The 13,905-nt window shown below is 36.2% G+C and overlaps 1 protein-coding gene across 1 annotated transcript; it reads right to left on the bottom strand.

The window, feature by feature from the left end:
* Window positions 1–827: 827 nt before the first annotated feature.
* LOC114190233 (AAA-type ATPase family protein) lies at window positions 828–13,235 on the bottom strand. The gene is made up of 27 exons (XM_028079035.2): window positions 13,000–13,235; window positions 12,649–12,862; window positions 12,410–12,540; window positions 9,042–9,158; window positions 8,628–8,774; window positions 7,723–8,405; window positions 7,398–7,519; window positions 7,225–7,316; window positions 6,826–7,045; window positions 6,633–6,699; window positions 5,851–5,999; window positions 5,673–5,746; window positions 5,425–5,589; window positions 5,247–5,318; window positions 4,939–5,040; window positions 4,764–4,853; window positions 4,252–4,327; window positions 4,043–4,139; window positions 3,894–3,963; window positions 3,565–3,744; window positions 3,328–3,450; window positions 3,157–3,240; window positions 2,341–2,525; window positions 2,112–2,250; window positions 1,954–2,013; window positions 1,693–1,797; window positions 828–1,308 (listed from the first exon to the last, which is right to left on the bottom strand). The coding sequence occupies exons 1-27, from the start codon at window positions 13,084–13,086 to the stop codon at window positions 1,195–1,197; spliced, it is 3,765 nt and encodes a 1,254-aa protein (XP_027934836.2). The 5' UTR covers window positions 13,087–13,235; the 3' UTR covers window positions 828–1,194.
* Window positions 13,236–13,905: the final 670 nt, after the last annotated feature.

The following is a 13,905-nucleotide window of genomic DNA, read 5'->3' as shown; positions in this document are numbered from 1 at the left end:
AGGATGGTCACATGCCTTGGCCACCAAGAAGTCTAGAAACTTCTAAAAGAAACATCCACATTGCCTGGGCCAAAAAGGCTTTTAGAATGTGTTCATGTGCTCTTTTGTTGACCTACTTTCTAGACTCTATGTTTTGTTATTTGCATTGTAATCCCTTTTAGCTTATTGTTCTTGCTAAGAGGCCCTTAGACACTTCTATTTAAGGAGACCTCTAACACTTGTACAAGGGTTGAACATTTTGGAGAAATTAAACACCTTTGTGTGTTAACCATTGTGAGAATCTACCCCCTAGAAAGTGAATGCTTTTTAAATCTTAATTCAAGTGGCGGCACACATCCACTCATTTTCAAGGTTGTCATAACTTTATCTAGCCTAGCCTTGTATTGGCATGCTTCTCACATCTTTATCATTCATTTCCTTTCCATTTTATACTTTCTTCTTCCTTTGTGTGTGACTTGGGTTTTACTCCTTTTATGTGCTGTGCACTCTTATTTGTTTTGAATCAATCCATTCTTCTCTTCTTTAGAACCTTGGAAAGAAACCTTCACATTTAGATAACTTGCCATCTTAATGTCCAGTAAAAATTTCCTTGGTTTTCTTAATCAATCATCACCATATTTAATAATCTTCTAAATGGAACAAGATAATCCTACATCACTATCATAGTCAAAACTCTTGTCTCACATCAAGTAAATTTCATTCTTCACAAGAATAGGCATTCAAGCACAATTCCCACATGTTCATTTACATGACATTAAAAAATTAATTAGCATTCATACATACAGCACAAACTGCAAATCAGAGATACAATGCAACAAAGCTACATGTTATAGAACAAATAAATAAAAATCATTTTATTTTACTTTTACGAGAGAAAAAAAACTTGATTGTACAAACAGACAGCCCGAACAGGGCAAGAATAAGAGGGAGAGTTGGATGAGCAGAGAACCTATATTAAGCTTTTATCTCAGGTGAAATCGTCAACAAATTCTACTAATATATGAAAAAATTTGGAGGATGGTGAGGGTTGGAAAAAGGAGAAAGAAAACCTATGATGATATAATACAATAGAGAGGCAGAACCAATGATGGGATTTCCACATCAACAGGACACTGCTGACCTTGTTGTTGCACCATTTAGGTGGTGGTGATAGAAGAATAGCCTAAAAGCAACAAATGCTATACAGAGAAACCTTTACATGAAATAGCTCAAAGATCTCATTTTTCTTGATCCTCCTTCTCCATAGAGGTCATTCCATTGGAGTAGTTCATTCATATTTGTTGACTCTGATGACACGCTCGCACACACCTGCACCAAAATACATCAAACATTATATATAAAAGCACAAAAAGGACTCTACCAAGCAATGCATCATCAACATGAAAAACTAAACCCATTTTGTAATCCAATCCAACAATATACAGAGATAGCTTAATGTTCAATGTGTCAGATTCAGTATCATTTGCCCAACGTTCCATCCACCATAAACATCTAATAAGGGCCATTAAAATTTTACTCACCCCCGAGCCAACCTCCAAATTTAATTTCTAACAAAAATTGGATGGTTTCACTAGCTGGATTACACTCTTTGTTATATATGTCATCCACCAATAATACAAAAGGGAACACCATATACTTCAAAGTGAACACATTATTTACAAATAAATGACAATGGAAATGAAATTAATATACCTGCTCATGTGCATATCTAAAATCATCAATCTTCAAAGGCCGAATGTCGGAGCTGCCAGACAATCCAGGTAAAGGTTTGTTCTCAGATAGTGCTAAGCTTTTCTCCTGAAAGACAAATCATGTCAAAGTGAGGAAAGAGAGCACCAATCCATGGACTATTATAGAAGCACATTATGATGCACTGGGTTATATTTAGCACTGAACAGATATTTCAGTATGAGAGAAAGCTAGGTAGATAGTTTTTTGCTGTGTGTCACTGACCTTCTTTTCTTTCTCTAAGATCTCTCGTATAGGGCAGTGAGCTGCTGTGACACAAAGGTTCTGCAATCAAAAGATAACAGTGAGAATACTTTCTGCAGAATTGAATGTTACCTTCTCCAGGAACCAAGAAAGAAATGAAAAATATATAGAAATGCAACCTTTAGATCACTCCCAGAGTATCCATCAGTCATATTAGCCATTGCTTCAAAATCAACATCAGGTGCCAGATCTTCTTTCGCTAAAATGACTCTGAGAATTTTTTCTCTGTTTGGAGCATCTGGCAAATTAACCATCAATCTACATAATAAAAAAGAAAGACCTGCATTAGAATGGATGTCATTTGTAAAACATGGAAATACAAGTTAACAATAAACATAACATGCTCACCGTCTTGGAAGCCGTCTAATAACAGCCTCATCAAGATCAAAAGGCCTGTTTGTAGCAGCAAGAACAAGTACCCGCTCTTTATCTTTAGTACGCAAACCATCCCAATTAACCATAAACTCATTTTTCATTTTTCGCATAGCCTCATGCTCACTGGGGTTTTCACGTCTTCCTAGCATACTATCAACCTGCCATGACAAATCAACAAGATGATATTGCAACTAAGAAAAACCATACTTGCTACCCTAAAAATTGACAGGATTTAAATATGCAGGTCTCCAAATTCAGCCAGTTTTTCATTTGCCTGGTATTTTAGAATGTTCAAAGAAAATTAAGTTGGAAATCAGAAACTTATAGCTCAATTGAAGAATAGCTGCTATAGAAAATAATCACAAAAACAACATGACCAATCAATTCAGTAAAAAAGAATCAGCTAAGTCCAGAAATTTTGATTTGGAACTGCAAGAAGTTCATAACAAATCACAACCCACCCTCCTCTTCAACCCAATGTATCAAGCCTACATAATCACGGTTCCAGCTTTCCGAACACCATTGTCACTCTACTTCAGCTTAGCAAAGCCTAAGAGGTCCACCCCTTTTAATAATGTCTACAACAAATGACTGTAACTTTGCATTGTAAGACACGAACTCCTTTTTGCATATCCCTTTAATATCATTATATTGACCGTAACTTTGCTTTTCTCCATTTGATCATATCTTCTTAAAATAGTCCAACAAAGGGTCATACAGAAGGGAAGGGACTCAAAATTTATTTAAAACGAAGGAAAATAAGATAAACAAATGACATTATAAACCAACCTCATCAACAAAAATAACACTTGGAGCAATTTTGCTGGCCAGAGAAAAAACTGCTTTTACATATTTTTCTCCTTCACCAAACCACTGCAGTAAACAAAACCATGGCTTTTTGTCACTAAGACATACAAGGAAATACACAACATAACAAAAAAGAAATTTGCACATCAGTACCTTTGAAGTAATGCTGGACATTGAAATGTTAATGAAATTTGCTCCAGCTTCAGTAGCTACAGCCTTTGCAAGCATTGTTTTTCCTGTTCCAGGGGGGCCAAAAAGCAATATTCCCTTGCAAGGCTACATCCAAAGTAATTAAAATGAGGTGCTACACACATTATATGAATATGATCTACTTAAAAAACGTGTTCCACAAGTCCTCATTTAAAGCAACTAAAACGGAAATCTATTCACCTTTGTGAGCTGTCCTTTGCAAAATAATTCAGGCCTCTGAAGAGGAAGCATAACCAATTCCTTCAAGGTGTCCTTTACATTTTCTAAAGCTCCAATATCATCAAATGTGACCCCAATATCAGTTGGTGGAATAACATCAGCAAGAAGCTTCTTCTCAAACTCATTCTCAGTAACCACATCCTGGAAAAACAAATAAAAAATACAGGTAACTGTTCCATAATTCAAACCATGCCAAAGTAAGGAAACCAGATGGATACCAGCAAAGCAAAATATCTCCTCAAGAAATTATGATAAAAGGCTTAAGCGTTTAATATCTAGTGTTAAACTACCTTGAGTGATTTTTTCAAGCTTTTGTTCTCATTTTGAATGCCATGTAGAATGTTAAGCCCATAGTTAATGCTGCACAGTAAAACGAAAGTTGTGTCAATAAAAATACTGTTACAAGAAAAGCAACACGCCCAAAAATAAAGAATAAAACCTTTCTGCAGATATCACAAGCTTAGAATCTTTGGTAGAAGCTTCGGATGAATGCATAAAATGGTAACTTATAGCCCAGCCAACGATCTTCTCCACACCTAGAAAATGGAGTTGCAAGGATATGATCAATAATAAGACAGCAAATCTCAGCTCTCATTCAGTTGGGAAAAAAATCTATACATAACAGAAAAAAAGAACAAAGAAACTGACTTTCAGTAGCTAGGGTTTGATCTTTGATGCACAGAGTCTCAAGGTCAGGGCAATCCAATCCAATCCTATTGAGAACCTGAATCATTAGAAGAATCTTATCAGATGTTTGACAATGGCAAAGAAATGTTAGTATCTAATAAAGAAAACTTAAGTCACACACAATGCTTAAAAAATGAACATCAAGGAATCATTTTGTTAGCAGTAGTTGGCCATGTGAAGCAAGACAGGCAGGCTTGAAGTGACAGGAAACAAAAAATTATCCACATAAACAACATTTTGAATGACGTACGTAGAACATTAATAAGCCAGTTGGGAAAATTTCTCAGGCAATGCAAGTAATGCCACATATTCCAAAGGCAACTAACACCTAACCACAAACCGCTGAAAAAATTGAAAAATGCAGCAACAAGGGCAATCATATCCCCTAGCATGAAGTGGAAGGAAGCATAACAAACATTAAAATTAAAATAGAAAACAAGCACATAAAAATTAACATGTGTTGCTGGACTCACTGTGCGAACGCTGACAATATTGGACTGAGCTTTCATAGTTTCAATATCACGTTCTAGTTGTTGCTTCCAATCGGAAAGTAAACCCTCATCCTGTAGAAGTTTAGACATAATATGAATACATGAACTGTAAATGGCAATGGAATAAATTTCAAATGTAGACAATATGACTTCATACCTGAGGCAGCTGTATTGTCACTTTGTTTGGGAAAAGGCGCCCAAGTTGCTTCATTACTTTAGGGGTTTCTTTGCTCCGATCATGTAGTCTACTAAAGTTATCCTAAAAAAAGGAAGAAATGGTGCTGGGTTTATAATTAATTCCTTAAAGAACCATAAACAACCAAGCTATAAGGATATTAACAAGGATTTAGATCTATATCCAAGGAAGGAATAATGAAGGTACAGAAGACAAGCGCTGTAACTTCCAAGCTAGAAATATGCATGCTTTAAATCAAGGTAAGAAGTGCAAGGGCAGTGACTCTTTACCGGGAAGGCAAGATCGAGTAGTGCTGTCTGATTGCTCCCAAACTTGGTAAATAGAAGGCCACCAGGTTGGGTCTGGAAGCATAACCATGCAGCAATTAGATAAAGCAGCAAAAACATTCCCGTAATCAAGATACCCTTAGAATGTAATGCTAGATAAAATACAATAATGAGACAGTACCTTCTCCTTTCTATTGTCAAGCATAGTATGAGAGCCAATAACGATAACATTTGGTGGCAAGCTTTCAAATTTATTTTTCAAAACTTCATAGTTCCCAACCATTGTCTTCTCTATATCTTTTATGAACAACACTAATGGACCACTTTTACTCTGATTAGAGGTAACCTATGCACAAAGCAAAGAGGAATGTTAAATGTACTTCTTTAAGAATAGAAGCATCTTTTCAACCAGTAACGAATTGGGACAACCTCGAAGATATCATTTATTGCAACTTTGTCCGTATCATCCCCTCCGGAGCCATCTACCCGTAGTAAATGATTTGCTGCAGTTTAAATCTTCAATAAATTATATGTGCTAAAATAATAGCATAGAATATGCTAATACGCAGATAAAGCAACAAAATTTCAATCAAACATAGTGAATTACCCGAACAAAAGAACCCTCTATCATCTTCACAAAGGCCTCCAAGATCATTGCCATCTGGAATTGATTTATCAAACCTAACCCCAATTTTTGAAGACCCATTATCTTCAAAAGCAAGCATAACTTTACCCCGGGAGCCATAGCTTGGTCCCCTGACCAATATAGAAAGAATTAAACTCTTCATTTCCAAAAAATAAAAAATAAAAAATAACAAAACTTAACCAAAAGATTAAATATAAAAAATTTGCAGGAGGTTAAAATATTAACATAAACAGATATTTAAAAATGTGAAAATGAAATTTCAAAAACATCAAAGCTCTCTAGTTAGTAAGTATAACAGAAATTGAAACACCTTCTGAATAGCTAGGAGCCTAGGAGCAATGAACCAGAGAAAAATCCATAAAAAACCCATAACACAGTAAATCTGGAGCTCAAAGTGAATTTAGCTTCAGTTAAATACAAAAGGATGAACAACAAAAACACAAAAATATCAGAAATGAAGTACTAAGAAACGGCTCCAGAGTGAAAGTATTTATTTTCCTTTTTGCCAAAAAAGTGTGATTCTTTCTGAAGTTATAACCTCTGCAAATGAGAACTGCCACTAAAATCCCATTGCACTTTACTAAAAGTTTAGCATGCTTTCTCAAGCCATACTAAAACAGTTTTTATGTACATCCTTCAATATAAAAAAGAACAAAATAAAAATCTAATAATTCATAGATCAACCTTTATTACTCATGGTTGTAAAAATATTTTAAGTATAACTATTCCATTAAACAAATTACCTTGAAGGATAATTTGGTAGTGCCGAGACGGCAGAAGGAAAATTCCCAACAAATTTTACTCTATCACCTGCAAATTTAGAAAGCAACATGTCATTAAAGACAAAAAATGTCACCATGCATTCATTGTAATGCAAAAAGACAATGGGAAGTAAATTTGCAGATCAATGCTTATATCTAGGGCACAACAGCATACCCTCTTTAAGAGAAGTCCCTTTTGATGATGCAGTGGAAACCTCTTGCTTCAGCATAGCTTGAGAACTTAGCGTGGATCCACCTATAATTTCAGCGTCAACACTAGACGCTGGTTTCTTGTGATGTAATGTGGCAGTCTGGGAACTTCTCTTGGCAAACACAGATGGCCTTTCAGGTCTGGAACTTTCTTTAGCAGAATCTAATTCTTTTGCAGGTGCTCCCTGAAAAACCAATTGCTTAATTAAGAATAAGCGTACATTAATCCTGATTGACCAAACAACCATCTCAACAGAATCTAGCAAACAATCCCAGTAAACACCATGATTAGGAAATACTTTAGACTGGTAAGGAGATTTTGAAAAATCTCAACAACAAAGGAAGAATGTCTAATAAAACATACACCAGGCAATGAAAGGGAATCCACAATCAGTAGCCTGGCACCAAAATGCTTCGCTAGTGCCTTGCACAAAGTCTCTTGATATATTTCCGAACCTACACAAGAATCATAAAAGATATCATTATTCTATCACAAAAGGGGGAAGTAGAAGCATAAACAATAATTATGTAAACCACCTGCAGGACCAGATAGCAATATTCGCGGAGACACTGATGGGAGGTCGGAAGCATATTTTGAAAAACCATCGCACTTCAAATGAATAAATGTAGAAGCGATCAAAACACTCTTTGTTGTATCACTGCATAATACAAAACATCATAACTAAGTAACCATAAATTATCTCTCCTCAATCGTGCCAGTAACTACAAGCAATTCAACCCACTACTTTAAAAACAAAGAATACCAACATAGCCTTAGTTCAAATATAATTGTGACCATACGGGCCTTGTAGTTCAGACAGAACAATGAAGAGATAACTTGATAACAAGTAATTGTATGCACCTCAGATAATAGGGGAAAGTTTCAAAAGAGACATCAATATCCTCAGATTTGAGAATTCTCTGTTCTAAACTGTCCTTGAATGCTTGCCGCCTGGTTGAAGCCAATATTGTTGGGGTATCAACATCTTTAAGGAGTTCTCTTAATTCCCTTCGCTCTTCCAATATCTTATTAATGCCACAACTTAAATCAAGTTCAGGACATGAGCCAGCAAGCATGCGCAGTAATGGCCTTAATTCATATGTAGCAGCAGCTACCTTCCCAACATCAGCATCCACAGTTGTGTCAACTTCAGTTGCGTCAAGACTGGGATTTTCATTAACAGGGTTAGAGGATGCTAGAACAGTTTTGTCAGCAGAGAAAACTCCAGATGATGGTACATCTTTAGTGGTGGCATCCTTCATTTCACTGTCAGGCACATCATCCCCATTGCCAGAAGGTAGTGATGAAATGTCAGTGTTCTGTTGCACATTCTTTCCACTTTTAGCAGGAGATGAAAGGAGAGATAAGTCTTTATGAAGATTAGATAAAGAGGCCAATATTGAAGCTCCAGCAACGGCAGAAGGGTCACCAGATCTAGCTTCAACTTGTGTTCCATTTATAGGAGCACTCTGGGCTTCTAAAATACTCACAGAAGAAGGTATACCAGCATGACTAATATTGTTATTTGTGAGCTGCTGAAAGATCTGAATTCAGTGTTAAGGACACATAATACATAAACAAAAGAAATTTAGGAATGGAAAAAAACAGCAGCTTAATAGTGAATAAGCAGAACACATGACATGACTAACTGATATCCTTGTACAATGTAAGTGATCACATAAGCATGCAATGAAAGAAGGAAGGAGCAACAGGAAGTAGATGGAAAACAGATAAATTCTTCTAATAGAACCATATGTAAAGGATACATAAGCATGCTTGCCAGAAGAACCAAAGACCACCTCATCTCCTCCACTTAAAATCAAACGGGTATTCTTTCGATGAGTTCTGCCATTAACTTGAATAGAACCTTTGCCCCCTGTGATTTCAAGTAATGCAACAGACGAGCCTCCACGCTGTGCAGAGTCCAACAACATTCATGGTCAGTAATCTTAAAAATCCACTGAAATGCTTAATAGTACTTTTCTTTACAGTGAATAATTTTATGAAGCATCCAAAACAAAACTACTTCATTTCATCAATATCTTTAATCAAAAGTCTAAAATAGGTTCTTTTTTGTTTGAGAAATGACTATTTTGTCATGATAAAGCTGGAAAGCAGATGGATAATTAGCTATTCAACTGATCATTTCAAGTTTTGAAAGACAAAAGAGGAAACTCTACCTCTATGTGGCTCAACTTGCACAACATATTACCAACAGTGGGATCTTTAAGCCATAAATTACAATTACGACCTTGACCAACAGTGAAGCTAAGATCACTAATGGACACATGAGGATTCTGGAAAAGGATAAATAGCAAAAAGATTAATTCCAAATATATAATAGTGCATAAGAAATGGAATCTTTAAGAAAACAAACATAAACCAGCTCAGACTCCCCCCTCCCCATTTTAATCCAACAGCAAATAGAACAAACCTCAAAATATACATGAATACTACACAAGTCTACCATCAACAATATTTTTTCAAAAAGAAAATCAAATACAATATTTGTTTTCATCAAACTACTACAAATCTGTTCTGCACAGTTAAAGAAACACCTTATAAACTGAATATGTAATTGCAATAGAACCAGGTGTCCTGTTAAGACATATCTACCAAATGAAATTTGTGACATACAGTAAAAAACAAAATCTGCTCTAGGTAATGCACAAAATGACTCGATATCCCAAATTTCCTAGATTCAACCCCAAAGTAAAAGTATGTCAATATTGATTTGTTTTGCTATTAATCACATCCAATCCAACTAATTTACTTATTCTGCATGGATTGTCATAATTTAAGACAATTGTATGCCAAACAAAGTGAGTCAAGTAATTAGCTCTTACTATCAAATAAGAGCCCTGGACAACTAAGGCATCTCCTTTCAATCTTAACTTGTGCTAATTAAACAAACCTCCCATAACATTATCGCTTATTATGATAAACAACCTCTTGTTTGAGAGATTAAGCTTCCTGTTAAATTATTTGTATCTCTACTCTAAATTCTGCAAAAACACTTCGTCCAGTCACCACCTTGTAATCACTGCCCCACAGCCAGGTAAAATAGCATCACTGCTTCCTTCACCTGCATCTCACGAAACAACACCCATTTTCATGTCCTTCTCAATCTGCAAACTTACTTCCCTTTCTCCAATGTCTACTGGATAGCAGCACCTCCAATGTCACGAAACAACACCCCTTTGTCTTCCTACTCACATTTCCTTCCTTCTTTCCTCAATGATCATTTTCCTTTTACTTTCCTTGATACCCTCCCTCAACCCTCTCTTTCCTTACTTTGGGCACATATGCATGTATAGCAGCACACAACGGGAAAAGGAAACACCTTTTACAACCCAAAAGTCCAAGTTCCCTTCCCCCATGGCGGCAGCTGATTAAAACTTCAAGAGTGGTTTGCCTCATATGGATGTCACCCAGACTCCATAACAGTGAATAACAGAATCATCAGGAATCTGTATTCGCTTCCACCACCCCTTACCCTATGAGCTTTCTGAGGTGGAAGATGTTCATAATGGAGATCAAAGGTAAAAAAACCAAGGTATAGCCTTGTAGCTAAAACCCTTATTACATAGGAGACGAAAACTCTCTGCTTTACAGACACATCCTTACCATAAACTCTAAGACAACATATGGCTTGTTTCCTAACTAGATTTCCAGCAATGAATTATGATCCTCTCCCCTCTTTCTTTGACAAAGTTGTGATTAAAAGTGTGCAGTTGCAGGGCTACAGTTCAAACTGTTTTGGTGAAGGGGAGGAGACTGGAGAATCTTTTACTTTTTGGTAACGTTGGCCTGAGACAAGTTACCCCATGGTTTACATATGTTTCTAACATAATTTTCACTAATAACAAACTCAGGAGATAGGCGTAATTATTCAGTATAGTATGATAAATACCTCAGGCAGTAATTACGCAACAGTCAACTATGCATCCTGCAGTATTTAGAAAATATGAGAAGGCTTGAATAATTTCAGAGCCCAGAATCATAGTGATCAGTAAGTCATTGGAGTGGTTCTGTGCCGCAATCATTTACTGATAGCAGAACATACATGCCTGCAAAGTACAGACACTATCCTGGAAAACCGTCACTCTTGAGATGGATGTCTACAAAAATCTTCTATTCACCCACTGTTTCGTCCACCATTCAAGTAACCCTTCCGGTAATTTTTCCATTACCCCATGTTTTAAACCAGCAAATCTGTGTTTGTGATTCAAGATTAAATGCAGCTTTGCACTTGCATTTGAGAGTTCAGACCAAAAAACTCAAGTAGGGTAAGACCTCTTTGCTTTCCAGACATTCACAGAGCCCAGTAGTGTTTCTCGTAATCCACAGCACTGAAATTGTTTCTAGCCAAGCGTCATTTCACACATCACATTTCAGAACTCTTTCTTATTTATTTGCAGTTTTAACATTTAATTTGAGAGATATGTTCTAAATTTGGTTCACATATGTTCCTTGAGTTTTGTCACTCACTTGTGTGCAAGTTCGACTTTTGATTATTTTAGTGCAATTGTGGATCCCAGAAAACAGAAAAGCCAATAATCTGCTATAAAATATAGCTCATATCATCAACGAAAAAATAACAGAAATCACATACAGAGTGAAATATATGTATAAAAAATTCAAGTTGCATGCAAACAAATATAAATCGAATAAAATTTGGTATGATTAACCATAAAGTTCAATTGGCCAGAGACTCACTAGAGATGACAAGAGGATGCAGGAGACATGCCACAACCATGACACCATTGCAGCACACACCATAACAACCATGGGTTCAAGGAATTCAACTAGCCAATAGTGCAATATGCTATAGCACCCACTACAGAAGCTATTTAACAGTGATTAATTATGATATGTATCTTTGTTTTTTGGTAACTTTTATATGTTCAAGCAAATTAAATAATGGTAGTATAAATTATTTTTTTGTACTTACAATCTTCAATTGTTTCCTTCCCTCATTCATCCAATGATAACAGTTGCAGATAGCGGAAAATCAATTCTCTGCTATATCATACAGCAGAGAGCATTGCAGGCAAATAGCAAAAGTTGCACTGTGATTGCAGATCCAAGAAATTCTGCAACAAGAGCACTATATAGCATATAGTCGCTATTTGACTACACTGGTTAATTATAAAAATGTTTTTTAGTTTCTGGTAATTCTTTTATCTTTTAGCAATTACATATGTGTGGTATAAATTATTTCCCTAGCATTAAGGGGTCTCCCGTTTCCAGCTATCCCACTATAGAAGTTTAGATGTCAGTCAATCCGTGACACTGTGGGATTGAAAACTATGTGTGAAATGTGAAAAGTATTAAGCATCTATCCATACAAGAGTAAACAAACACAAACACAAACACAACAGCTCCGGAACCACCAAAATCACTATTCTTAACAAAAGAAAACTTCGAAGGTCAAAATTGCGATGTATTCATCTTGCGAAATTTGAAAACTAAATCACTCAGAGACACACACAACCCAAAACAAGCAAGCATGGTAAAAACCCAACTAAGAACAACAAAAACAAACCTGAGAACACTGTGAAAGGAGCTTTGCCCACGCAACCTTGGGGTTCAATTTCGTAGGGCGTTTCTTCGACCGACCGCCCGCGGACACAGTCGCTGCCGCCCCAGCCCCCTTCGATTTCTCCGCTGTTTCACCTTAATTTCCCACAAATTCATAAATCTCACCAATCTGAAAACCACATGCATGCACAGAACCAACAACCTCATATGAAACCCGAGCGAAAAAGGTAGTAATTTCCTTACCTAGACACTGAGGGGACACCAAAGCCTCCCCCTCCACAGGTGTAGACGGAGATTTATCAGGCGAAATCGCATCACACCCATCGACGGCCTTCAACGACGCCGTATCGGGCAGATCAGAGGGCCGCAGCTCCGGTTCGGCAGATTCATTGGCGGGTCCAGATTCGTTGACCGGAGCTACGGAGGGCACGGTTGTTGATGAGGAATCCTCGGACACCTGCGTCACCACAGAGAATCGGTCAAGACGGGACACCCATCTCGAATTGAGATTAAAATGGAATCCCCATATGAGGAAAGGGGGAATTGACACAAAAAACCGAGCCGTGGGTAGCGGGGAAAGAGTAAAGATTGTACCTTGGATCTTTTGGTGTTGTTGGGGGGAGAGGAGGAAGAGAGAGAGCGCTTGGAAGAGGAGGAGCTGCTGCGTCTGGTTTCGACCATGGTGGTGGGTTGTGGAGGGTTCTGAGGACGGTCCTTTTCGGGGGAAGATGAGAGAGCCAGGCTATGACTAAGAATGATTGGGGCAGATCATGTAAATTTTGTTAAGGTTTGTGCTTTGCTGCTTTTAATGTTATTGTGGGATAATCAATCAATACAAAATAACAATAATATAAGGTATACAATAATTTTAGCACGTTGTTATAGAATTATCTAATTATAAATAGTAATGTATCATTACTTTCTTCACTTTTCATTCTAATTACCATCAGATTTTACTTAAGTACACACTGCTAAACAATAAAAAATGAATTTTCTGAATCGCTACAATTTTAATTATTGATTTTCTTTAGGAGATGCTCTGAATATAATTTTTTTTTACCACGTGAGGAATAAAAATTCCACTTTTTACGTTGAAGATTGAGATTACATTTTCATTATGTCATGTCATCTTAATGCATTTTGAAATTTTAAAAGCTATATCAAAATATTCTTTTGTTTTATTTATAGGACTTAATGGTCTAATTTACTGGAATTAAGAAAATTAATAGTTTTGTAATGGTAATGTTACTTAAGGACTAAAATATTTCTTCAAAAAATTCTTTAATATATTAGCTATTTTTTCAAAAAAAAAAAGTTAGTAATTCATATTATTTTAAAATAATTAAAAATATCTGATAGAACTATGTTGTGGTGAATATTAATATTGATTATCTCTGGTATAAATTTATGATGCAGGATATAACACATCCAACACACATTTTATACATTAATAAATGATAAATTTATAATTGTTATTAAAACAAATTAAAGTCACATATA

This window comes from Vigna unguiculata, chromosome 7 (assembly GCF_037176805.1).
Source record: "Vigna unguiculata cultivar grain cowpea cultivar isolate G323 ecotype 2 chromosome 7, ASM3717680v1, whole genome shotgun sequence".
Lineage (NCBI taxonomy): Eukaryota > Viridiplantae > Streptophyta > Magnoliopsida > Fabales > Fabaceae > Vigna > Vigna unguiculata.
This window is presented reverse-complemented; position numbering and strand designations above follow the sequence as displayed.

Bases quoted from the DNA above. Each gene is read 5' to 3' on its own strand.
- LOC114190233 (XM_028079035.2), bottom strand. From the start codon at position 13,086: ATGGTCGAAACCAGACGCAGCAGCTCCTCCTCTTCCAAGCGCTCTCTC. The intron at 8,406-8,627 runs GTATCCTTTACA...CACTGAATTCAG, and splicing joins CTTCTGGCAAGCATGCTTAT to ATCTTTCAGCAGCTCACAAA. The intron at 5,747-5,850 runs GTAATTCACTAT...TTTAAACTGCAG, and splicing joins TAGAGGGTTCTTTTGTTCGG to CAAATCATTTACTACGGGTA.